At 34.1% G+C, this 27949-nt stretch overlaps 1 protein-coding gene and 1 non-coding gene across 3 annotated transcripts; one reads left to right on the top strand and one right to left on the bottom strand.

The window, feature by feature from the left end:
* The first annotated feature begins 3913 nt into the window (after positions 1-3913).
* Positions 3914-8192, top strand: LOC149576680 (eukaryotic initiation factor 4A-10). 2 transcript variants are annotated; one of them, XM_089819081.1, is made up of 5 exons: positions 3914-4012; positions 4296-4374; positions 4502-4608; positions 4980-5410; positions 7169-8192. In XM_089819081.1, exons 2-5 carry the CDS (start codon positions 4307-4309, stop codon positions 7802-7804), a joined length of 1242 nt encoding a protein of 413 aa, XP_089675207.1. In that variant the 5' UTR covers positions 3914-4012; positions 4296-4306; the 3' UTR covers positions 7805-8192. The 2 variants fall into 2 exon arrangements, with proteins under 2 accessions (XP_089675207.1, XP_089675216.1); XM_089819090.1 differs by having other exon boundaries at positions 3914-4043.
* Positions 8193-24889: 16697 nt separating this feature from the next.
* Positions 24890-24962, bottom strand: TRNAR-CCU (transfer RNA arginine (anticodon CCU)). The gene has a single exon. It is a non-coding gene; the product is annotated as a tRNA-Arg (tRNA).
* Positions 24963-27949: the final 2987 nt, after the last annotated feature.

Below are 27949 nucleotides of genomic sequence, written 5' to 3'. Positions count from 1 at the left end.
TTTGCAAGCCAATTCATCAATTGTGTATTATTGTCCACTATGGATCATAGTCCATATGTTTTTAAAGGTAGTAAGACTTTGTAATGGCCCGCTTGGGAACCCAAGAGAAATTAACCTAAATATGTTACTATGTTACTGATCATTTAAAAAAAAGTTTATATAACAACAATGTTAACAATGCAAAAATATTACAATAAAAACACATTACATACATACAAATGCAATACAAAACACATATTACATTTTCCAAGGGTTTCATAATGTGGAATCATGTATGTGTTAATTATATTACTAATTAGATTAACCATAAGTACAATGTCTTAAATCCATCAATGAATATTAAATACATCGCCACATATTTATGAATACATAAATACAACCATATCCTCATGTATCACTAAAACAACCAACACACACATGAAGACTGGCCTAAAAGAGTTTGACAATATGAATTGAAAGCAAACTATGAGAAGGCACTTTAACCTTCCTCAATGTTGTACTCCTTATTATAATTAAGTAGTGAACTTTAGGATGTAAGCTTGAATGCATGTGCATTCCACCTTTTATGTTTAAACCTTTGACAAGGCTAATACTTCTATAGATTATTCATTTGTGGGTTCCATCCCCACTGTGGTTTTTTGCCTAACATGGTTCCTGCACGAAAATTCATGTGGACGTTTGTGTTATGTTTCAAGTATTTAATTTTTTTTATTGGATTTACATTGTGGTTGAAGAATAAATTTAATAAGGTTAAATATTACAAAAAATTGATTCACCTCCCTCCCAGTGTTCCTTAAATACCAAGATAAATAAATGAAAAAATCACATTGAACCCCTTCCAACAAAGTTACACAACTCAATAAAATAATACAACCTCCTCTTCTACATCTTTCTAAAACTTATAAAGAAGCCTTGAAACTCAACACACTATCAAATACAAAGATTGCATAGTTTAGGGTTGTCATGGACAATACAAAACTCAAATAAGCCATACCATATTATCCTTCTAAATGTGTTAATTAACAACAACCAAGCATACATTTCCTAACTATAAAATATAATTAACACATTGTCTAACATAAAAAGTAGAAGTTTAAAAACTCAGTATTCTCAACACTTAACTCAAATTCGTGAAAAAAAAATCACAAACAAATCAACTATATGCACACTACAAACATTCCAATCAACTTTACCAAAGCTCTACAACATTGCACCCTCCATTCTACCCTCGCCTTATGCTCACTCATTTGAACACTACAACCACATTAGACAACCAACTACACAACCAAGTGACAAGAAGCATGGAGCTCACATCCCTTGTTGTACTATAAACCTATAAAAAAAAGAAAAAAAAGGAAAAACAATATCCTAACGTAAAAATTATAGTTGTTGTTTTCAAAAAAATTGATATTTCATATATATAAATAAATTAAATATACCACATTACCCCTTCCAACAAATTTACACCACTTGATAAAATAATAAAACCTCCTCTTCTTCATCACTCTCGATGCTTAGCAATCAACCCTCTAACTCAATACACTATCAAATACAAAGATTGCATAATATACAATTACCGGGAATAATTCTAAGATAAAAAAAACCATACCAATTCATTCTTCTCTTACAAACAACAACATCCAAACATACGTTTTCGAACTATAAAAACAAAACTAATATTGTGTCTAACATAAAAGTCAAAAAAAGTTAAAAATCTCAATATTCTCAATACTTTACTCAAACTGGTAGAAAAATATCATGCAAACAAAATAACTATATGCACATTACTTTTCCTAGTTTGCCAACAACTTGAATTCGTGCCTCATATTTTCTCGGAGTGTACTTTTGCCAAGGGGGTGTGAGATGTGTTTGGTATTTTATTTGATGTGGATATTTCCCTTTTCCACAATGTCTTTGATTTTATTCTTGGAATTCCCAAGTATCTCAACTATTTATGGTCTATTTTCCCCTCTTAATTGCTTTGGTATATCTGGTTGATTAAGAATGGGGACCTATTCAAAAGTAGACATAGGATTCTCACTATCTCTACAAAGACTCATTCATCATCATATTTTTGTGTAGGTCTCATTGAGTTTCCAAATAGAGGAGCACCAATTTCTCAAGGCTATCAAAGAGTGCACAAATGCTCTCAGGAAGGAGAATATATTGTATAAGTTAAAGACCAAAGAGTTGAAAGATTATGACTTTAATTATACCTTGAAGGAACTGCTGGACCAAATCATCAGAAAGGAAAAAAAATCATAGAATTTAACATAACCCCAAGGTTTGTTTAGGAATTCAATCCAGGAACAATCAATTGCAACACAAATAGACAAGGGATCGATAAAGCAATGGCCAATAGTGAACCTGACAAAGGACCAATGAATGTTTTGGTAGTGACCCAATAAAATATGGAAATTAGAGCTGGAAGAAACCCACGCATCTTAGTTGGTGCGATACCTCGACCCCCTGCACTTCCATGGGAAGCCTTCTTCAACAACCCCTGTAATGAGATCTAAGATCGAGGCCCTAGACTTAGATGGGTTGACGGTCCATTGCCTTGGACAACATGGTTCAAGGAAACTAACTAGAATAAGTTTGATATAGTATTCATTTTTGAAATAGTTCGAAGTATTGGTAAGGTGGATCTGAATGAGCCACAAATTAAAAACTGTATTTATATTAATCTCTAGTGAACTTTTAGTCTATGTTTATTTTGGCACTCAATGAACTCTTAAACTAGATCTTGATGTATCAGACATAACACGTTATAATTAATAGAAAAACTACATGCACATTACCAACATTCCAATCAACTTTGCCAAAGATCTACAACACTACACCCTTTATTCTAGCATCATTTTATGCTTACTCCTTTGAACACTACAACCACATCCAACAACCAAATACATGACCAAGTGGTGCTCATGATGCCCATGTCCGTTGTTATACTATAAACCTATAAAATTGAAAAAAAAAAACCCTATTCATTATTTTCAAAAAGTTTGAGGTTCCATAAATATAAATAAACAAAATAAATCACATTAACTCTTGTAACAAATTCACACCACTCAATAAAATAATACAACCTTCTCTTCTTCCTCATTCTTGAAACTTAATAATCACTCCCTAACTCAACACACTATCAAATACAAAGATTGTATAATTTAGAATTACCATATACAAACAAAAATCAAATAAACCATTCCAAGTTATCTCTCTCTTACAATTAACAATGGCCAAACATACATTTTGAACTATCGCTCTTTCTAACATGAAAGTTGAAAGAAGTTAAAAAATTTCAACATTCTCACTGCATTACTCAAATTGTGGAAAAATCTTGCAAAAAAAAAAAAACTAACACATTACCACCATTCTAATTAACTTCACCAAAGATCTACAATACGACACCTTCCATTTTACTCTCATTCCTTAATCACTACAACAACATCCAACAACCAATCGGACAAAAAGTATAAGGAACATGATGCCTTTATATACCCCAACCAAATAAAAGCATAACTCTAACATTGAGAAAAAATAAAATGAAAAAGAGCTAATCCCCTTTTAAAAAAAATTAATAATAACAAAACTCCTAATTTTTTTTTTTTTTTTTTTGACAAATTAGGTCTACCCAACCAAGTAGAAGCAAAACTCTAACATCCCCTTGTCTAAAAAAAATTAATAATAACAAAACTCCTAGTTTATTTGACAAATTAGGTAATTAAAATTCTCGATACAAAAAGCAACTTTGTTAAAATAAAATAAATATTTTATTCTTTAAATTAGCACCACGTTTAGAGCGATTCTTAATTCTTAAAAAATTAGGGCAAGGTGTCAACTGACTGTAGTAGGTCACTGAAACCGGATTACCTGCTGCAGCATAAGGCTAGAAGAAGCGAAGGAAAACCCTAAGTCATTCCTCTTACGCCATCATCGCTGTGCAAGGTTACAATAACTGCTGTTATCCTGTCTTCCAAAGTTTCATCTCATTTGTTCTACCGTATTTCAGGTTGGAAACTCTTTTCTCTCAGATCAACGTTGTAAGTTTTTTTCTTTTTGGATATTTGTAGGATTAAGGCTTCGATCTCTTAGCATTTTTCATTTGCCGTGCCCGATTTCATTAAGTAATGGTCGTAGGAGTATTTTTTGTGGCTGCCGATCAGATTTTTGGGTTTTGTTTAATCATTTTGAGTATTTTCGGCTTTTAGGGTTTTGGGGGTTGCACAGGCCTTTCGTTCGACTGTGCTTGATGGTTAACTTTTTTTCTAAATTCATTTGTTTGGTATATGCAGGGCATACAATCATGGCAGGGATGGCAGTTGAAGGAACCCAGTTTGATGGCCGTCAGTATGATGCCAAGATGAACGAAATGTATGGCCTTCGATTGATTTAATTCTATGCATCGTTTGTATTTTTCTTGTATTTTCAGTATTTAGTAGATCGAAGTATGATGACAATAATTGCTATCTTTTGGTTGGTTCTGTAATAATGTTTACAGACTGCAAACTGAGGGTGAAGAAATGTTCGCCAGTTACGATGAGGTGCATGACACTTTTGATTCCATGGGATTGCATGAAAACCTGCTCCGAGGCATTTACGCCTACGGTAATTATAACTGCTACACTAATTATATTTGTTTTGTTAAAAATTACGTGCACGAAGAAACTTCTAAACCTTTGTAACATATTCAACTGAATATTATAATCTCAGTTGCATATTGTACATGTAATCATAAATGCATTCCAATTTCGTTGGTATGGATCTGCGCTTGTTTATACCGAGAAAATGAGTTGGTGCATAGGATAGATAGATAGATTTATTGTATATTCAATCGAGAGAGGACAGATTGTGGAAGCTTATCTAAATAATATGTTTAGAGGATTTTGATTTTTTAACCCGAGGGATTTGCTTTTCTAGTATGGAAATGACTTAAATGAATTTGCTCGTTGATTAGGCTTCTATGTTCTTCTGGTTAGGGTTTGAAAAGCCATCTGCAATTCAGCAGAGGGGGATAGTGCCCTTTTGTAAGGGACTGGATGTGATCCAGCAGGCCCAATCCGGAACTGGCAAAACAGCGACATTTTGTTCTGGGATTTTGCAGCAACTTGACTACGGTTTGGTGGAATGCCAGGCCTTGGTTTTGGCACCCACACGGGAGCTTGCTCAGCAGATAGAAAAGGTTATGCGAGCCCTTGGTGATTATTTGCAGGTCAAAGTTCATGCCTGCGTGGGTGGAACAAGTGTTAGGGAGGATCAGCGAATTCTCATGAGTGGTGTTCATGTTGTTGTTGGGACACCAGGTCGTGTGTTTGACATGCTGCGAAGGCACTCTCTTCGTGCTGAATACATCAAGATGTTTGTGCTGGATGAGGCTGATGAAATGCTTTCCAGAGGTTTTAAAGACCAGGTTAGTTCTCTCTCTCATTCTCTCCCCACCCCCCGTGTGTGCATCCACCCGTGGGTGTAGAATATGCAGGTATTATTGTTATGTTGGTACTTGGTGACGAGTTTCCCTTTTGTAGTTTGTCGGTGATTATAAATTCATGTGGTCAGTGATCTTGTTTCTGATTTCCTGATTTTTGGGTCTGACAGTCAAGTGACTTTTAGTTTAAACTTTAAATCAGACTATCCATGGATTTAACCCAGGACATACTTTGTGCATGCTGGGATCTACTCCAGGACCTCCCACATGCTCTTCTTTACTGATGCTAGGGCAGCTGCGCTTAATGTTTTGATTTTATGAAATGTAAATGAACCTCTAATGGTTCTATTTAGGAGAATGATTGAGATCCAACGGTTGCAGTCTTAATATGAGTAATGGCTTGCCTCAAAATATATTTTTGGGAGGTGATCATTTTTGAAATTTTTATGTTTTGGCTGCATTCTTCATATTATGGCACTTATATGCTAATTTCAATTTGAGCCAAAGCTACACTTCTCATATTCGGGGCTTATGTCTGTGTAGTTCGTCTGGCTACCAGGTAATATGTTATTTTCAGTTATAGGTTTTTGTCAATATTTTAGATAGATGTTACTTTTTTAATGTGTTTGATTCAGACGAACTCCATCATGCTCTGCATGTTTTCTTAAGTATCATTATAAGTTAGGAAGTATCAAAATTGTTTTTACCTTAGACACCTCACATATTTAGATTGTTTGAATCCTAAAACCTTATTATGTACTTTTATTTTGTCTGCATAAAGCTTTTTGGTATAGCCAGATTATTAGAACTACTGATTCTGAATCTTTTCTACTTCTGTTTATTTTCACCAGCAAGACCTATTGAGTTTCCTATGCCTCATTCATTGGGCCAAAGATTTTTTTTGGCCTAATCTTGCAATTGCCTAATTTGTTTCCCTTTTGTATCAATAATATCTTGTTAATGTATGTATTGCATTGGAACATAAATCTGTCACAGAACAACAGCACCATTAGATTGGAAAAATACAGTTATCATAGAATGCTCTAATTTCCATGGTCTCTGATTTCAATTCATGGGTAATTCATGGGTAATTTCCATGGGCATTTGTTGTATTCTTCTTGGTAGTAAAAAAAACATTTTCACCTCTGGACATGTTACCATGTTGAGATGAAATTGCCAAGTTTCACAAGAAAACAATAACATTCAGCCCAGATTTTGGTTTATGAATATTACACTTCTTTTTGGTTTATTGGTTCAATGATATGCTGTTATGATGGATAAAAAAATTGCAAATAGAACATATGCACCACTGAATACAAAGACTACCAATTCAAATTGAAATGCATTAATTTTTTTATGTAGAATGCTATATGCTATTTCTATGGAGTCTGATTTGAATTGATGAAGAGCATCAGTAGTTTGTTTGGCAGCATAAAAAGACTTTCAGTACAGACTTCTGTCCACTGATAAAGATTATTTGCTTCAATACAAAGTATTATGTACTGTAGCCTTCTGATAAGGTAGATTATGATAGGCTAATCTCTTAACTTGCAGACACTTAATATGTATTATAGATAATCTGATTATTAATGCTCTAGTCGGTAGGCCAAGGCAAGTTTATGCCAAATAATTGTATTGGCTAAAACCAATTGGATTTGTTTTAAATCTGGGTCTTTTGTTTTGTTGATTGTGGATTTGTGTTTCTTTGATATGTATAATGATTCTATTGCTTCTTTCTTCCAGATTTATGATATCTTTCAGCTGCTTCCTTCAAAGATTCAAGTAGGTGTTTTCTCTGCCACAATGCCTCCAGAGGCTCTAGAGATCACTAGGAAGTTTATGAACAAACCTGTGAGGATCCTGGTGAAAAGGGATGAGTTGACCCTAGAGGGTATTAAACAGTTTTATGTGAATGTTGACAAGGAGGACTACAAGCTTGATACGCTTTGTGATCTCTATGAGACCCTGGCGATTACTCAAAGTGTTATCTTTGTGAATACCAGAAGAAAGGTTGATTGGTTGACTGATAAGATGAGAGCTCGTGATCACACAGTCTCTGCTACTCATGGTGACATGGATCAGAATACCAGGGATATTATTATGAGGGAGTTCCGTTCAGGATCTTCACGTGTTCTGATCACGACTGATCTTTTGGCCCGCGGCATTGATGTGCAACAAGTATCATTGGTTATCAACTATGATCTTCCCACTCAGCCAGAGAACTACCTCCATAGAATTGGTCGCAGTGGAAGATTTGGAAGGAAAGGTGTGGCAATCAACTTTGTTACTAGGGATGATGAGAGAATGTTAGTAGACATTCAAAGGTTCTATAATGTCACTGTTGAAGAGCTTCCTTCCAATGTTGCAGATCTTCTGTAAGGTTTTGTGCAAGGATTTTCAAAGAAGTGTCTGAGAAAATATTCAAACTATCATTTTATTGTCAGACGATTCTTTATTTTACTTCAGAACAAGTGAGTAATTTAAGTAGTTAGCTTAGGATTATATGAATCTCAGGGTTCCTGAGTATTTGATTAAGTTTTGGGTGGTAAAAAAATATATATTTACCCACAGAGACTTGACTTTTTAGAGATATCTGAATATTGAAATTTTCAAAGAAATTCCCAGGGTTAAAGACAACAGGAATTTCTTGGATTTTTATGGGTTCTTTGAATCGTTTAGTCTAATGCACTGTTATTATGTATGGGATGGGATGCAATCCTTCGAAATTTTGTATCACTTATATGTGAGTTGTCATTTATTGTGTGGATTCTGGCATTATGAGTGGCATTTTTTGATGCTAGCATTTCTCGGAAGATTCTTTCTTAGAATATAATTTGCTTTTTGCTGCTATAATATTGTTAATCTGGGTGCGTAAGTTTTTATTACCCTTTACTAGCCAAGGGATTATGTATTTCTACCTTGTTAAAGGTGTTGCAAAAATTTTGTTATGTCAGTTCATTTGTTGCTGGGATTCAGTCATTTTTATTTGATATTTGTCAGATCAAGGTTTTTTTGTTAAGACAGAAATCTTGCAGACATTCTTCTGTTATCTGTTGTTCATTAGGTTTGTGATGGACGTGAGTAAATATTCATTGTGAGTCGACAGTAGGAGAATATGTGATTTGCATGTTTATTATCGAGTATAACCCCTCCAGCTTTTGAAAAGTTTTGGTTATGCCTGCGGTTGTTGGAAAGAGATTTCCCACATGGATCTTTTATATAATTTACTTAGGGATGCTAGCTTGCTTCTGATTCTATTATTTAATTGGTTGTATCCAGATTTCTTGTTGATTATAGTTGTTTTAACCAGTAAATTTATGTTATTTTATGACAAAGGTATGTGATAGAACTCAGGATGCTAAATTTCAACCATGGATTGAATTGAATCCCCAATGGTGAGTAAAAGTTGAAGATTGATTTTGATTTTTAAACATTGACAGTTGGAAACAAAAAAATAGTCTGAAAAGTTTTTTTCACTCAAAATAAAGTCAATGTTATTATCATTATACTACGTCGATGTCTAACAACCTAGTAATCCTACGCTAACTTAATCTCTATAATAGGTTGCGACCTTATACTGAGCTGCAAACCTTGATAACTAGGTTGATCTCAAAGAAAATTGATTGGAACTATGGTTGTTTGGAAGTATTGGGAGGATTGAGTTTGTTTTTCATTTATCCACGGTATTATCATTTATCCATATTGCAACTATGGACTGACATTTAAATCATAAGAGTTACGGTCAAAATTCAAATAGACTTTATTTGGACAATGGACTAATTGTATCATCTCAAAATATCATCATTTTTTTGACAGAACTAGTACATTTATTATCTACGTAAGTGAAAGTTTGGGCATTGGATCATTAGGGGTTTTTAATATGTTACCAGAAGTAAGTGAATGAATACGATGATGTTACAATCCGTGAATGACTCGTGGATTTTTTTTTTTTTTTCTGTTTTTTAGTCATGGATGTGGGTGTAAAACCGTGGCTCTGCTGAACAGAATTACATTCGTAGATTAAATAGTTGTAATAATTCTTCAAACCCTAGTGTCTTTTAGTATTGTTTGCACAGTTATTTTTCACTGAAGCGGCTGACACTGCATTTATTTTCAAGATAAAATCTACAATTCATATAATTATTTTGAATTTGCATACTTTTACTTTAAAGTTTAATCATTGATTGATTTTTTTTTTGGCTAATTAATGTCTAATTTTGAAATCTGTGAACACCATTCCGTGTTTCTCTCTAGCCAAGGAGCTATCCTTGTGCGTGAATTAATCTTGTTAGCAGAATATTCTTATTATAAATTGCATCCTTTTACTTGATCCCTTTTTAGTTTATTTTCAAGATTGAATTCTGTAACACCATTCCCAGTTTCTCTCTCTAGCCAGAGCTTTGCTCTTACATGATTTTGTCTTCCAAGCAGATTATTCTTATGGGTAGAGATTCTATTCTTCATCAAGGAGTAAACCCAGCCAGTTCGTTAGACATGGCTGGATACGCCCCATGTATGTTCGGCATGCATTTCACCGTACTCTGCAGCTATGCAGTAATAGGACCAATTACAGTTCGTCCGGTCAGTTTTAAATGAGAAATGTTGTGGAGTTCATAAAAGGAATATTTCAAGTGATTTGTCATAGATTAGTTTTTAAACTAATTTTTAAAGTAATTGTAAAAAGTTGATGTTGTAAATTATCTTTATACTTGTAAAATAATTGATTTATTGTTTGCAACATAATCTAAAAGTTATGTAAATAAAATGCTAAATATATGTTAATCATTAATTATAAATTATTTTTAGCGATATTTCTATGTTTTTAACTTTAATTTTAATAAAAATATTATTTATTAATTTATAGTCTACATTACATACACTATAATAATAATGTTACTTGACAATGTAATAGTTATAGTCTATATGTTTGTTATTAAACTTATAACTCAACTAATTTTTAAAAAAAAAAGTTCAATGTGTACAAAATGCATATTGTTAGGCATTATTTTTTATTATGGTGTCTTGAAATAAAGTAGTTTATTTGGTGTATTAGAGTAAAAAAAGGTGTTAAAAACTAATATGTTATTTATGAGAGAAAATTAAGAATTTTTTTAAAAAAAAATTAAAGAATTACTAAATAATATATAATATAATTATTAAAATAAATAATTTTTCAAAAATGTTAATATATGTGAGTAAAAAATAATATATAACTAACCTCTTAATATAAAAAAGCGAGTTAATTAAAGGAAATTATTTTACTAACATATTGTTTTAGGTGCATTATAACTAATTTAAACATAAAAAGTTTTAAAATTAAAAAAATTATAATAAGTATACAAAAGTTTGAGATGAATAGAAATTATTTAAAATGATAAAAATAATTGGTAGTTAATTGAGTCGGCTGGGTGATCATTTTAGTTTAACCCAATATCTATATATTAAAATATGATAGCTATATAAAAACTATGAATATTAAGTGCAAGTTTTCGTATAAGCCATTAGAGAGTAAGTTTTAGTAAGTTTTCATAAAAAAGAATATGGAAGATGTGAGGTAGATATTAATCTATAAGTGAGTATTTTAATAAATATAGCAAACAAAAAGAATCAAGTACATATATGATTTACAATGTTGCTTGTAATAACATGATATGGATCATGGTTAGCATATGCATATCTATGTAATAAGACCTATTGGTGGAAGAACATTTTAATAAAAAATAGGTAGTTAATGTATGTGTTAAGTCGCTTAGTAATCAGTAACCTAAGAGAGAGAATGCTTCTATTCTGATTTAGCTTGGGATAAATGAAGATTATTATTAAGGCAATTACTTCCAAATCATACATTGGCATTAGAGAATGGAATTAGATATGTAAAATGTTAAGACAATTTGACTAATAGATTAACATATTCACTAGTGTAGTACACTCCTACATATTTAATTGAATAGAACAATTGGAAAGCTCTAAATGAAATCTTAAATTCCCTTTTTAAGATGTAAGAATCGAGTACCTCTCTCTTAACTAACCTCGTGAATTCCTTGGGGACCATGAGTATGCTCACCTTGAATACTTAACTTGGATGTGACCTAGTTGCACTATGCTAATGTTAATGTCTAGTTAACCTAGATTTATTCCTTAAAAAAGAAAATTGTTTTGCCTTAGATTTTGGGCATGACATTATGGTATCAGAGCCTAGTTTTAACACTAGAAGCCTAACCCATCACATTCAAGCTCATGTAAACTCCAATTTGTGTCTAGGATGCTTGCCATCACCCGCAATGGTCGTCGAAGGGCCAGGGTCCCTAGAGTTATAGATGGTACATGCAATTGGGGTGGGGATGACACCTACAAATCTTCACTATAGCTGCAATAAAGTGTGCTTGTTAAGGCTATAATGTTTGAAGCCTCTCTGCCGTGATCCTGCACCGAACTTCTGAGCCGAGCCGTGATCTTCCTTGACCTCGCCAAGTCATGATCCTACTCCTGTGCCAAACTTCTGAGTTGTGTTCTCGAGCCTTCGACCGTGTGCTCTTGTTGGTGGGTCGGATTCCATCTGTGCCTTGGCTGCCTCTTGCTCCCGTGGATTTTCTCTTCTGCCACTTGCTCCTGCTGACTTTCATGGGGTTTTGGCTCTTGCGATCTGCAACACCGCAAAGTCTCTAATCTGCATTTGCGTTTAGAGAGCCTCCTTTTGGGTGATCGCTAGGGCATCTAGCTGCTATTCCTTTCCAGCAGTAAACCCACAACATAGTAGATGCAAACCCTCGAAGGTATCTTGGTGCTTCACACACATTCCAGATCGATCTGCAACTCGTGAGGGATTTTGCTCTGCTACTGGATCTTATCGTGATTGCACGGGAAGTGTTTGATAGAATGTCGAACCTTTATCTATATTGATTTTGGGTAGATTTAAACACAAGATGGCAGACCTTGGTTTGTCCACTTTGAACTCCCAACCCAATCCAATCACAGTCCAACAGCTACTTGATCGCATGAAGAAAATAGAGAGTGACAATGCAACCCTAAAGGACATTGCTGTTGATGCATCTTCGCTCTCTCTTAAGCTTTGTGATAGAGTGGTCAAGTTAGAAGCCGACAACATCATATTGAGAGATCAGATTGGGAACCTGACGGCAGAACTCACAAATCTCAAACATTTAACTGAATTGAATATCAAACATTTCACAAATACCCTCATCTTTGAAACAACAATGCTGAAATCCAATATTGAGGCAGTTATAGAACAACTTGTTGGACTGGATAAAATCAAGGATTAGCATATCGAAATGGTTGCGGAAACGAAACAAAAGGTGAAATTATGGGCTTCACTTTGCATCAATACTGATACTACTACTTCAAGATTGAGCATAGACAAGATTGTTCAAGGTAAGATTGATGATGAGAGAGTGCGGCAGGCACGTGAGCTCAACTTGTGCGTTCGGGGTCTTTCACCCACTTCTGACCCTACTGCTGCTGGGTATGCCTTTCTTTCTGAGCCTTGGATAGATGGTGGTTTGGTACGGGGGACATCCTTTTTATCAGATTCTTCTCTTTTTTGGATAGGCTTCATGCCCTTAGAGCGAAGAGAAAGTTGTTCTCTCTCACCTCTAAAATTTATTTGGATGAAGATCTTACTAAGGCACAAGTTACAGAACTTAAACAGGCTCGGGGAATTGTGGCAAAGGCTAGACATGCTGGAAAATGGGCTGTTATTCAGAATCTTAAGGTAGTGGTCCGTGATTCTCCTCATGCTAGTTGGTTAGAGAGGACAACCTCCAAATCGACGTGACGGTTCCGACAGCAGTTTGACAAGAAGAGATCTTCTCTTCTTGTCAACTGCTGGAATAGTAATGGCTCTTTATGGTCATTACTTGGTCTTTTTCAGGATGTGGTGGGGTCTTCAGATATTTTGGTCGTTATTGAGACTCATGAGAGCCCTATGTGTCCTCTTCCAGGTTATCATGGTTATCAATGGTTGTTAGTGTGTAGGGATGAGGTTCAGACGTCTGGTGGGGCCCGCGGGTGTTGCTTGTTTGGTTCAAAATGATATTTTCAGGGTTACGTCGGTTGTTCACTCTGATGCCTTTGCCAGATTTATGTGGGTTCGGATTGGTCGGCGAAAATATAGATAGAGAGATATTTTTATTATTGTTTGTTATTTTTCTCTGACCTCTTCTCCCTATGCTATTCATGACCCGGAGGATGGCGACCCCTATTTTGACCTTCAAGAGAGTATTTTGCAGTTTGAGGCTTTAGGAGATATTGTTATTCTTGGTGATTTCAATACTCGTACTAAGGATTGTCAGATCCCTTTACATGATCATGGCTTTGATTCGAATTGCATTTCTGAGTTAGATCTGACTACTATGGGCCTGCAACGCACTTCGAAGGATGTTCTTGGGCCGTTCTCTGTTTATGGTCGCCACCTCCTCCAGCTTTGTGAGTCTTCTAGGTTGTTGATCCTAAATGGTTTATCCTTCCTTCCTGGATCATACCTCTTTACCTGCTGGCCGCATTGTGGTGGTGCGAGTGTTGTTGACTATGTCATTTCCTCTCCTTCTTTCATTTCTTCCATTCACAGTTTCACCATTTCGCGTCTTTTGCTAGCCGATCATGCTCTCTTAGCATTTCTATTTGCGTTTCACCCCATCCTTCCCCGCCCTTGCTATGCCTGACTAGTACTATCTTCCTTCCTACTCGCTTCCATTACCATGAGAGTGATGGTGAGCTCTTTACTTATCACCTTAGGCGTCTTTTGTCACCCGCTAGTTTTGATGACTCGTTGGTTGCCTCAAACATGTTTGATTCACTTGCCTCTGCCATATGGGATTCTGCTCTCCTTTCTATTCCTCATCGTTCCCCTCTCTCTCACAGCTAACTATCAAAATACCTGTCCTATGAATAAATGGTTTGATGTTGACTGCAAAGCTTTCCATCGCTCTATTCGTGTTGCCTTTGAGGCTTAGTCTCCTGCCTTTACCCATCTGTGCGTTTCTTATCTGCATTTTCTTCGTCATAAGAAATGTTCCTTTGCCTCTTTTCAGTGCAGAACCCTTTGCTCCACGCTTATCCAGAATCCCCAGATCTTCTAGCGTACCATTTTTCCTCATTGCTCCCCCCCATCCTCCACTCTTGACTATCGTTCTTTGACCTCCCATATCACAACGCTTTATGACATTCTTGGGCAGCCTCCTCTCTACTCCACTCCACCTGCCCACTGCCATTTGTTCACCTATTCTAGCATTATGGAGGCCATCAGATCTTTGAGATGCAGCAGAGCAGCTGATGAAGAGGATTTTTAGGCAGAACTTTTCAAACTTGGTGCTTCAGTTCTTAGATCTTACCTTCCTACACTCTTTAATAGAGTGGTTTGCACTAGGTTTCTTGATTCTTGGTTTAGACATGTTGTTTACTCTATTCACAAGTCTAGGCCTATTTCTGATCTAGGAAATTACAGAACTATTATGATTGGTCATACTTTTGCCAAACTTTATGCCACTGCTCTGAACACCATGTTATCCAGTGAGCTTGATAGACGGGGATGTAGGGCGAGAGGTTAGGCTGGCTTTCAAGCAAACTACCAAACTATGGATCATGTTTTTACACTACGGGCTATCATTGAGGAGGCTAGACATCACTCTCAGAAGGTCTATTATTGTTTTGTGGACTTCCGTAAGGCTTTTGATTTTGTTCCTAGGTTGGGTTTATTTTAGCGGCTTCAGGAGATTGGGATTTTAGATATGTTACAGACTGCTATTTTGAGACTTTATGAGAAGGTTACTGGTAGACTCAGAACTCCGGAGGGCTTTTCTGATCCGATTCAAAGCACCATTGGCGTGAAACAGGGTTGTCCTCTTTCCCCTACTCTGTTTAGCTTGTATATTGATGAGTTGGAGGATTTCATAAATCCTCTCAACTAGGAGATGGGTGTTATTTACATCAGGTTTTGATCTCTATTCTCCTCTTTGCTGATGATGTCGTTCTCTTGGCCTCTTCTCCCGATAGCTTACATAGACTTCTTGATAGTCTTGCTTCTTTCTATACTCAATGACAGCTTGTGGTCAATTTATCTAAGACACAAGTTATGGTCTTTAACTGTTTAAAGACCTCTCATCTCCATTTCTTCTTCTAGGGGAAGGAGGTTGAGATTACTCCCTCTTACATGTATCTTGGTGTGAAGTTCTCAGGACCATGTTTTAGTTTGAGACCTGCTATTCAGTCTAGAGTCAGTAAGGGTATGGGCTCCTTGGCTTTGCTGGAGAGACAATGCTTCAAGCATCATTTTCAGGATATTTTGTCCAAGTTGTCCCTTTTTGACTCCTTGGTTCGTCCGATAGTCCCCTATGGTTTTGTGGTTTGGGGACCTTCTCTTATTGCTTCTGATTGGGCTTCTATTGAGCGGGTTCAGACACTGTTGTTGCGTCATATCATTAGGTGTCACAGATTCACCCCTCATAGCATTGTTTTAGCCGAGTTTGGTGCTCATCCTCTCAAACTTGTTGTTATTTTTGACTTGATTTGGTTTCTTCATCGGCTTCGTGGTTTTATGGAGACAGGTGCTGACTTACATAGATACTCTTTTTTGGCATATTGTTCTTCGGTGGAGATTATGAGATCTGACACTTCTGCTAGATCAAGATGTTGGTACGCTTAGGTCACCTCTTTGTTGGGTTTGATCGGGATTGAGATTGATCGTCTTCCTCCCTATCAGTTTTCGCTGGATGCCCCGACTCATCTTCTTCCCTCTCGTCAGGAGTTGAATGAGCATGTCAAACAAGATATCTATAGGTAGTACATTACCACTACTTGGTGTCATCCCCTAGGTGGTTTGTGACCTAAGATGGCCTTCTATGCTGAGCATTTTCTTGTTATTCAAGATGGTATTGTTGTTCGCCCTGTCTATCTTTACCGGCATTGAAATCATGCATTACGGTTCTCTTTGGGCTCTTTTAGGGTTGGTTCTCATTGTCTCAGGGCTCAGACTGATCATCATATGGATCAGGCTGATCGATTATGCTAGTTATGCACTCTGATGGAGGTTGAGACCGAGACTCACTTCATATTTCATTGTCCTCAAATGTTACTACAAGATCAGAGGGAGATTCTATTGCCTTTTTAGAGACTATTCTTCTCTCTCGATATTCTTCAGTTATATTGATCAGCGGTGTTTAACACTTTATCTTCAGGAGGCCACCCATCTTCAAGAGAATACCCTGCAGTCCTTTCATCAGAGATGAACTTTTGATCAACTCATTACCACCTTTTTCTCTCCCTTGTTTCCTTCGCGGGGTTTGAAAAGGCCTTTCACTACTTCACATTCCAAATCTGTCAGACATTGTACCAGTCTCTACAGGCAGCATCCATCCTATAGGGGTTCTTCACGACATCCAAAGACTATGGATTGTCCATAGATGTACCTCTCTATTACGGATTTCTTTGTGACAATGAAGGACCCTTAGTCCTTACCTTGCCTTTCTTTCTTCTTGTTGCTTTGTTCCTTTTCAGTCATTGTTTGGTGCCCGTGCTTGGCTGACTCTTCTGTTTGTATGCTCAGTCCCATAAACCATTTTGATTTTTCGTGGACATTAATAATTTTATCTTATCTTATCTGGCGATCTACTTTGTGAGTGGTCTACCCTATTAGGAGCTTAAAAGACTTATTTAGTCTACCTTGATTAAATGATTTAAACTTACAACTAAGTAAGCACTCTATTAAGAGATTTAAATAGGCTTGTAAGGACCGTTCTGTTAAGAGATTTACCTTGATATACTTGTTAGAACGTCTCAGTGCTTGATCCTTCAGTTAGCACTATGTTGCTAGATTATAGATCTAATCTTTCCAATCTTGATTTGATCTCCTTATCAGATATATTATGTTCTGCCATTCATTGCTCTATTCAACCGCTCTGTCTAATCTCTTTCATTCTAACAAAATCACTTCATCTTTGCTCGCATTCTTATGATTTAGGGTTTGGGTACCTCTTTAAATAAACAATTGATGAACCTTCTAGATCAAGATCAATGATCTAGATTCATCCCTTTCGTAGTTTAGTCCTTCCATTTTTTTGATTAGTTACATTGCCTTCATAAGGATTGATGTCCTCTGACAAAATGCGTAATTACCTTCTTAGATGTATCTACAATCCGTAAGAAGTCAGCCAAAAACAGTTTACATAAGTATTTGTGCCATCACAAACACACATGTCAAAACTAGTTTACTTGACACTTGTATATCCTGATGCTCGGTACATTCTGATATACATGTTGTCCCTCGACTTTTGAATACTCGGCAGTAACAGTCTTACTCGACATAAACTGTCTCTTCTTGGCTCAACGCTTATTAACTTCTGACAGCATACACTGTCACTTGGTCTAAACTGGAGTACTCTTGGTCATGGAAGCTACTTAATATCACTTTTAAGGCATATTTTTTGATTCGTTTGCACTAGCGATTGCAAACCTCATATTATTGATTAGTGCTTGAAAAACCACTTCATCTATTTCTGATTATCGTTTTCCTGCTGCATCTTATATCCTATATAATAGATTAAGGTCTAAGGTAAGAACCAAAAAATAAATTCTTAATTCCCATCCGAGTTTACCTTCTCAACATTACCTTCTTTTTGGGTCTTGTTTGACAAATTGGATACCACATGTTTATTATATATTTGTATCAAGAATTGATGCATAAAATTGAATTCAATTATCCGTACAGCTCAACTAATCTACCATATCCACCCAAATAATAACAAATCAAAGAAAGACTTGAATGGATAATCAACCAATCACACGACCTCAGCATAAGCATAAATCATGACCCACGAACCCTCTTATGGAAAAGCACAGTACGAAAACAAAAATCTGCCACAGTTAAACGTGGATAAAGCCACTATTTTCAAGAGGGTAAAGCCGTTTGATATTTATATTCATGGGTAAATTGGGAAATTAGGCATCGGAGGCCTTAAAATATAGTTTACCAGTGCATCATGATTAAAACGGGATAATTTTTTATAGAAAATGAAACATGAAAAGATATCCATGTCTAAAAATATGAAACAAATAACTAATTAGTGCCATACAATCTTTGAACAAATAACTAATTAGTGCCATACAATCTTTGATAGCTAATATAAAGTTTTTGATAAGTAGCATCAAAATTTATGAACTACAAAGCAAATATATAGTGCAACAATAAATTGAAGCTATGGTATTAGTGGAAGAGTAAAACTTTGCTATTTTTTATTTTAGAGAAGAGTAACATGAACAAGAGATCATTATAACATTTAGAAAATGTTTCCATCAATTGAAAAACTTTAAAACATTACTAGAATGGAGACAAACCATCTATGTGCACACCATTTCTAGAACATTTTAAACCAACATGAATATCATATGTTTCATCAAAATTTAATCTCTTGTAAAACATTTGTCAATCCACTCTTTCGCCTTAAATGCTTGAAATACAAAGTCTTGCTGATCTACAACCTTTTATAACACACTTTAACAAAATCTCGTTTGTATGCAAAGCTACACATACATACCAAAAAATATCATACTAATTAGAAAGTTCAATATTATTATACAGTCTCCCGCCCTGCTAATTTAAAATCATTTGCTTGCTAATGGGTCTTTCAATCTTAGGTCTTGAGTATTGAAGTTGATGAAAGATGAACCCCACAACTCCCAAGAATCACTTGCATGTGAAAACTTGTCACTGAAGAGAAACTAAAAGTTATGGAGGTTGGAATTGTCAGATCCATAGATGCGACATTCTTGATGAGCAAAAAGATAAATTGCTATTATCAACAATGAATTGGTTAATAATTACAAAGAGAGATCGTCCTTATAAAGAAGATCAAATCCTGAAAAAGGTCTAACCTAGATTGCATCATAATAATTAATAAAAATAATAATTATTAAATGCCTAAAGCTTATAACTCAAGTAGACTAGAGGTAATTAGGAAATATTTAATTACTCTAACATTGAACACTAATGCACTCATGTAGGTGCTATTGAAGATTGTGGTGGCTCCCTCCTAAGTTCCTCTCTAATCCACCCACGGATGTGTGGTTTTGGGATTTTTGAAGGTGTCCTTTCCTTAAGACTTGGCACTGGTACTATTTTGTTGCAAGGATTTTTGTTGAAGTGACGTTGTACAATTTTGGTGATTCTACATATATTCTCATTAGTCACTTTCCTAGAGACCTTTTTTTTTTCCGTTCGCTAATGTTTTGAATGTTGGGATCTCCTTAAAGCCTCTTTCTACTATTAATGGGTGAAGCTTTGTTTGTGTTGTTAGGTCTATTGTGAATCTCTCCTAACGAGAAATCTTAACCTCTTTCTTGTGTGAATACCTCTTCTGTTGTGATTTATGACCATGATGTGGTGGATAACGTGGATTTATACCAACATTGCCAAACCCTTTGCTTTCAAATGTGGATGATGTGGTGGTATATCAATCGTATATGCCAAACCCTTTTCTTTCAAATGTGCATAATGTGGATGATGTGGTGGTATGCCAACCGTATATACCAAACCCTTCTCTTTCAAATGTTGGCTCTCATTCTTCAAGATATTGTTTTCATGGTTTTCTAATTTCCTTGTTGATATCTTCCACACTTGATTCCTCAATCTTGAAATGAATGTATGATCAAATGTCTTCAATTAATAATACTCCATGGGTATACAGGATAGGGCTCCTATCATATCGTTTTCACTCGCGTTCATTAGATGTAGCTTAAATAAATGTTGAGGTTTCTCAATTACATTGATTAGGATAGGATCATGCAATTTTTGTGCCATAATTTAATACATATATGCAATTGGAAATATTATCACAATTCACATTAATTCCTCAAGCTTTGTCAATTAATTGTCTTTGAAACTAATTTCACCTTTTAGTTCGCAATCCATAGCATATGCAAAATCGATCATTCTAATCGTGTTTGGTAACTTTATAAATGTACTCAAGAAAGAAAAGTGACAAATGAACTCACTTTACCCTTATTTATTCTTGAAATAGTCATTGCACATCTTCTAACATTAAACAATACTTTCTATCAGCTATAACTATTCAACCATCATACCCTTTTCTTTACTTGTTATAATGTAAACTTTTAATGCTTATTATTTCAAAATTGCCCATCATCTTGATAACTCATCAAACTTTGTTCCAAACATCCAATTACATCTCACTATGCAGATTTACATTATTGTTTATACATTCAGGTGATTGATGAATTTTTTTTCCTTTAGGTGCTTCCCCTAAGTCAAATATTGACTTAGTTTGATGAAGAATCCATCACACCTAAGGATGATAGTTTGTGCTATTCTATCTTGATTTCTTCCTTTTTTGCCTTCTTTGTCTACCCACATCTTATTTATCTCACTGATTGCTGCCTCCACATTAGTAACTCTCTTTCCTTTCTTATCTTTTGATCGATTAGGAGATCAATTATTAACCCTATAGTCCCTTGCAAGATGACCAATCTTGTGATAAACAAAATATGCCATACCTGTTGCCTCCCAAGGACCAAAATTTCCTCTTTATGTTCTCATCCTATTTATAAGCATTCCTAGTTCCTAGATACTAAACATGTGACATTATATTGTCATTCTCTTATTTTGCTTTTGACCTACACTCTTTATCTTTGTGACCATATTCTTTACATACATAACAATGAACATCAAATCCACCTCCACTAGATTTACTGCTAATATTGGGTCTACATTCATAAGTTATATGACTAAACTTCCCACAATTATAGAAATGACCATTGAATGTTTGAGGCCTAGTACTTATTTGTCTGCTCCTACAAACATAAGCAGTATGGCCAACCTTTCCATAATTGAAAGAAGTAAGTTTATTTAGTGGCTTACCACTACTGATTTCTTGTACCTTCAAATCCTGTTGAGTCTCCTTTGACTATTCTCAAACTTCAAATGTGCTTTGTGCAGTATTTCCCATATATGTTGCGTCCTTGTGTCTCCTCTAGCCATTTAGTTGTCCATCAAGCTTTTGTGAACTCTCACTATACCCCTTCCATTTTTCATTGGTTTCCTTCTCAGTGTTTTTTTTTTTTTTTTTGAGCTTGTCTTTTTCTTCTCTCACTCTTTCATTCTCACTCACAACTTATTGATTTTCATCAATAATATCTTGCATTTTCCTTTGTACCAATGCCATTTCTTATCTTATCTTGTTGAGTTCCTCCTCTTTTTTCCTTTAGTGAAACCCCAACAAATTTATTTGAATCTTCAATATATTTTCTTTCATCCTTTGCAACTCTTTTTTCTTCAAGGTCTACACACACACTATTTATCCTTGAAGTTTTATTTTCAGATTTTTGACCTTATCTTTGAGCTTCTAGTTTTTATACTTTAGTTCTGCAATGGATTCATCAAGTTCTTCAAACATAGCTCCTTCAGATAATTGGTCAATGTAGTCTCGACTTTCATTTAACTTTTCAATAAGCTCTTTTCTTATGGCAATTTATTTTCTCAACTTCTCTTGCAACTCATGGATCATATTAGCTTATTCTTCAAGCTACTTCTCATATCTAAATCTGTCCATAGTGACTTAAGTGATCTTTGCCTCCAACATTTAAGCTTGTCTCCTTAAGGGCCTAGGCCAAGGAGAATGATTAATCGAACGAGTTAAGGGATTTCCCTCGTTGCAACTATTAGGAAACAACAAGTTGAATGATCTATTAGTAGCATTACTTGCCTATCAGATCCACTCTTCTTTATCTACTTTGTAACTTCTCACTAGTCAATCTCTACTTCACACCTTGATCAAAACATCTGTAATCATGAAATTTCTCATTGCAACGTGCACTCTCAACGCTTTCTTCTTCAAACAACATACAAATACTTAGTCCTTTTGCTGCTTAATCTTCACCATCAATTCTAATTATAAACTTTCCATGCTCATTCCACATGTAATTAACATTTCTCTATGTACCTAACACATTTTTGATCACCACATTGATTGACATTAGGTTGACTTGTGCGATTCCCTAGATCAGTCAAAACATGTTTGACCTTCTCCAACATCATCTAGAATCCTCTCTCCATACTTGCTTCAATCATGCAACTGCCAACTCATCACTTCTCTAACTGAGTAAGACACATCATCACACCTTTTAACCAACAACATCAATCATACTAATCACCAATCAACAATCTCACATTAGTAGCTTAAGAACGTAAGCCATATATTCTGCAATCATCTTTTGGCATGCATAACCTTTCTCACTTATTATTCTTGTGTGTTGTGATCAAACACATAGGTCTATAAACTTCTCATAGAAGCTTCTTCTATGACCGCTCTGGTGCTCAACTTATCATTATCACCACCAAAATATTCTTCCTAGTATTACTCCTGTTGTATATCGATTATGACACTTTGTCATTTTCTTGTTCATCAATCACTTACCTTGCCACATCGATCAATCCTTCTTGCTGAGACTTTGTTGCCATCAATGACAACCAAATGCTTCACTACTTATGACTGAACCTCTCAACTTATCAATCTTCTATTTGTCAATGCCAATAGAAGGTGTATAAGAAAAAAAGTAATGGGCACATTAATCCACATTAAATGAAATAAAATTATGAAAAAAAAAAAATTCCACATTGTAGAAGGAACTTAGTTAATTACAATAGATAAAAATGTGTTTAAAAATTCCAAAGTTACACATGAATGAAGATATGCTTGAGCAAATGGAGAATATAGGTAGGGATAAGATTTGCTTTGGATGAAGTTGACTCAAAAACTACACAATTGAATCTTGACAACAATATCACAATAATTAATAGTTATAAAATGCTTCTCTATTTTCAATAGTATTTATAACTTATTTAAATATATATTTTCAAATTACGAATATTCCACAGACTTAATTGTATTGTGATGCTAATAACATAAAGGAGGATTGAAAATGTCATTACTAATATATAAATTCTCTAATAATTTTTTTTAAAAAAATATTATAAATGTTAAATAGAAAACTTCACATTATGATATGATGCTTGTGCACAATTATAAATGTGAATAGCCTAGCCAATATGTTCAATATGTAAAGTATTAATAACGTGATAAATTTTAGATTTATTTTATATAGTTAACAAATCTCATAGTCTATTGGCATCAATAGATTGTAATTGTACCCATGTTGTGTCTTGGCTATTAGTTGAGTAATGCTTAAGTGCCTAAGACAATAGCCTCACTTTTGGGTGTATTTTTGTAAAGGAATGGCACCTTTATTTTGCTACTCTTTTAATAACAAACAAATAATGCGATAATTGTTTCCAATTGACCATCCTAATTCTTAAGTTGGATGATCCTCGAATACTAGACATGTTTAAAATGAGAATCTTGACAATGAATCAAATTTACTTTAAAAGTTAAATAGACAAGTAGAAGATATTTCCACAAAAAGTCTAGGAGTTTACTTCGAAAATTACATAGTTGAAAGTACTTATAATTTATTTATAATTTTATTTTAAAATTATGAATTTTCTATGGACCTAATTAGCCAATATGCTAAAAGTAATTTTTATATGAGATAATTGATTATAGATGTATGCGTCCCACTTACTCTTTACTACATTTTGTACTAAATAGTATATATTTGAAACAACTTAAATTAGATACACAAAGAATTACATGATTTATAATAATAATAATTTTTGTTAGGAGACTTAGAAGTTTTCATATATACCTCTTACTAAATGAACAAGCTGAACAAGCAGAAGATTGATGGGTTTTGAAATGCATGACCAACATTACACTCTCCATATCATCCAACTCTAGTTTTTTCTTCATATAATTCAACTCTATTTTCCCCTATAACCTTATTCTTTGTTTCTTAATGTATGACATCTTTGTTCCTTAGCTGTAGCGTTTCTTTTAGTTCTTTTTCTTCGTTAATATGTAATGGTTGAAGTCTGTACTTTCTTTTTGTTCTATTTCTTTATTAATATGCAATGTTGAATAACAATAGTTCAACCATAAGTGCATGTTATTTTACTGACTATTATCCATTTTTAGTTTGACCATGACAGTAGTCTATTATTTACTATAAATGCATGTTATTTTATTGACTATCATCCATTTTTAGTTTGATCATGACAGTAGTCTGTTATTTATTACTGTAAGCTGTTAATTAATAAAATTTTTATGAGTTTATTTTTCTAATTTGTGTAAATATTTGCATGAACATCCTAAACTGAATAGTAATAGAAATAGAAATATTTGTTATGAAGAAATTTTATAAATTGGAAAAATCGACTTGATAGAAAAAGCACTACATCAGCAAGTTAAATTAGTCTAAAATTTCTTTTATTATTGTTTTGAAAATTCAACTTTTTTTAACATAAGAATGCAGCTATATATATAGAGAGGATCGAAAAGTCTATGTTTTTAATATATATATATTTTTGAAAAAGTTCGAAGAACTCGCGCCAGGTAGGGGTCGAACCTACGACCTTCTGCTTAGGAAACAGACGCTCTATCCACTGAGCTACAGGCGCATTTGTTATTTTTTGTTACTTTAGTCGAGATTTATATGTAATATTGTTTCCGCGTCATACGCATATAAAATTTGTGCCCTTTGAATAATCCACGTCCATTATTACTTTTCATGCAACGACCTTTAATTTTAAGTGGATACGGAATTGAAATGTTTAATATTTAATTCAAAAGATTATAGTTGCGTGCATGATTGTTCATTTAAAAAAAATTATAGGTGTGTGCAAGATTATTAATTATTAATTAAAATTGTAATCATTTTATAAATAAATAATTTAATTATTTTTATTTTTATTTTTATGGAGAGTTCAACCATGAGACGGTACGAGGTCTGCGAACTACCAATTAGTCACTACTGAAATGATTTAGGAACCCGATACAAACCCACTCGTCCCTGAAACCTCTTCGGCTTAGAGCAAGGCTGAAAATTACATGTGAATGTAAGAGCTAGTTAGTTTTAAAATCAATGTAAAATTGTATTTTAATTGAAGTGTGTTAAAGTATGATCAATTTTTCATTGTTGCAACTTGTAATAACACTTGTGGATATTTTTATGTGTTTTCCAAGTTACTATACGAATGAATATATATGTGATGTAAAGAGGCATGTCTCTTGAAGAGACATGTCTCTTCAATATATTAACTTACATTAGTTATAGTTATAACACAATTAATATATTCTCAATATATTATAATGATTATATAACAAGATATATATATATATATATATATATATATATAGCACTCTTAATATAAGTTAATTATTCCATATATAATATTTGTCATATATTATTTATATATCTCATATATATAATATAATTTATCCGACAAAATTATAACATTAACAAAGTGGACTTAACTCATATTCTAAAAATTAATTTCAATGAATGTAGTAGAATTTGAGTAGTATGAGAAAGCTTTTTCAATCAAATTTGTGTCTTGTGGTATGTTGTATCAGAGTAAAAACATAAAAAAATTCTATTGACTCGACCATTCAAAGTGAAGGAAGTGACCATCTCTATGCTTCCTAAAATCCTCATGACCTGCCTACCTCAATTGGTTATTATGATTAGGGGAGCTATGGAAGTCAGACTTGCTTTGTTTTTAAATAATGGTTGGGAACATACAAAGGGAAGAATGGAACAACTCAAATGGTAGGTCGATTGAGAGGCAAGTTATGTCAGCTTTAGGCTAAGCGTTTGTTAAAAATACCACTCCAAAGAAAGATCAGGTTCCAAGAGGTAGGAAGATCACATTTATTTATTTATTTAAGCTTCACCTCAATCCACTATTGCCAGTAGGGGCACTTTTTATTATAGACATAATATGATTGATGGGGTCAAGGGAAGAAATAGAAATGACACGAGTTGACAAGCAAGCTTTCATTGGCAACCCAAGTGACATATTTACAATATTTCCCCATCCAACCTTCCTCAATTATTCACCTACTCCTCTCATCCACCCCAATAGAACCTGCCACCTTTCTGTCCAATCCCATAGGAGACCATCCCCAATATCCAAAGATTGATATGCAAGACCTTCTGTTCTATAGGCTTAGAGATCTCTGCATGTAGCCTATAGATAGTAGGGTTGTAGGCCCATTGATCTATTTCTTCTGTAGACTCATTGATCTCTACTAAAAATCAATCTAAGGTATAAAGAAAAGTTCTGCAAAACCTTATCCTGAACTAATCGTGTGACGTATAGAAACTGGGCCCTAGTGTTGAGTAAAGGTCACTTGTGTGTGGAGTCACCACACTTATGTTGTCTCTCATGTTTTTCAGGGTTCATTTTCATCAAATTTCCAAAATTTTAGCATTTTTAGTAAAAATTGGCCCAAAGAAAATTAAAGTTTTGACTTAAGAGTACTCAACTATTTATTGAAAATTTAGTCATTTTATATTTCAAAATTTCAAAATATATTTTTTAAAGTCAAAAGTTGCTCAAGTTTGAAATGGGTGTGTTAGCTTTTTTTCAAAATGAAAATAAAAATTGAAATCGTAACTATTTTAAAAAGAAAAGGTTAAGAATTGAGATCTTAACTTTTGGAAAAGTTAATAGTTCCCACTTTCACTTCTAAAAGTTAAGATCTAAACTTCTTAAATAGTTAAACTTTTTAGGAATTGTGATTTGAATTTTTCTATTTTTAAGTCAAACTCTTAATTTAAAAAATGTTAAAGATCAAAGATCTTAATTATTTTAGAGAATTTAAAGATTTCAAAGAAAAACTCAAACTTATCCCTTAACCTTGACCTTTCAATTTTCAAAAAGCTCATACCTACCCTATTGCAAGCCACATAGAAAAAAGACAGGTTGAGAAATTTTAAAAAATTTCAGGGCAAATACAATTTAGTGGCTATAGCCAAACCTTCGTAACTGCACCAATGAGTCTCATGAATTGTAATAATTAAAGGCGAATACAGCTAGAGATAGGAATCAATCAATCTATGTGAGCCAAAATTAAGGAATAAAATTGTTAGCAACATGCTTGATTATTCAATATTAATGATGAATAAATCTTATAGTATTTGTATTCTTCACCAAAGAGAAGAAAAGGCTAGTGGTCGGTTAGGTGAAAGTCTATCATTTAATTGTCAAAGCTCTTATTTGATTGGTTTTAAAATTTCAATCTTTTATTTCATATGCAGTCTCAAAAAGAAAATCTCAGAGGAAGTGAATAATAACAACCTTCGAATCATTTAGGAAGATATTGGCTTGTCTTTTAACAATTTGCTGCTACAGTATATCACATACTAAACTTTGATTGTTAAGTTAAAAGTATTAAAATAGTTAAAGATGAGTTACTTTTTTCAATCTTAATTTTTTGCTTAGCATGTTATAGATGACTTAAACATCAGAAAAAAAGGTTTGATCCTAATTGAAAATGTTAAATAGTCAAAATTGACTTACGTTTTTCAAGTTTAGCTTTTGCTTAAGTGTGTAATGTTATCTTCTATTGTATGTGTGTAAAATCAAATTGAAACAACTAA

This window comes from Cupressus sempervirens, chromosome 1 (assembly GCF_028749045.1).
Source record: "Cupressus sempervirens isolate cs-2001-9-10 chromosome 1, ASM2874904v1, whole genome shotgun sequence".
Taxonomy (NCBI): Eukaryota; Viridiplantae; Streptophyta; class Pinopsida; order Cupressales; family Cupressaceae; genus Cupressus; species Cupressus sempervirens.
This window is presented reverse-complemented; position numbering and strand designations above follow the sequence as displayed.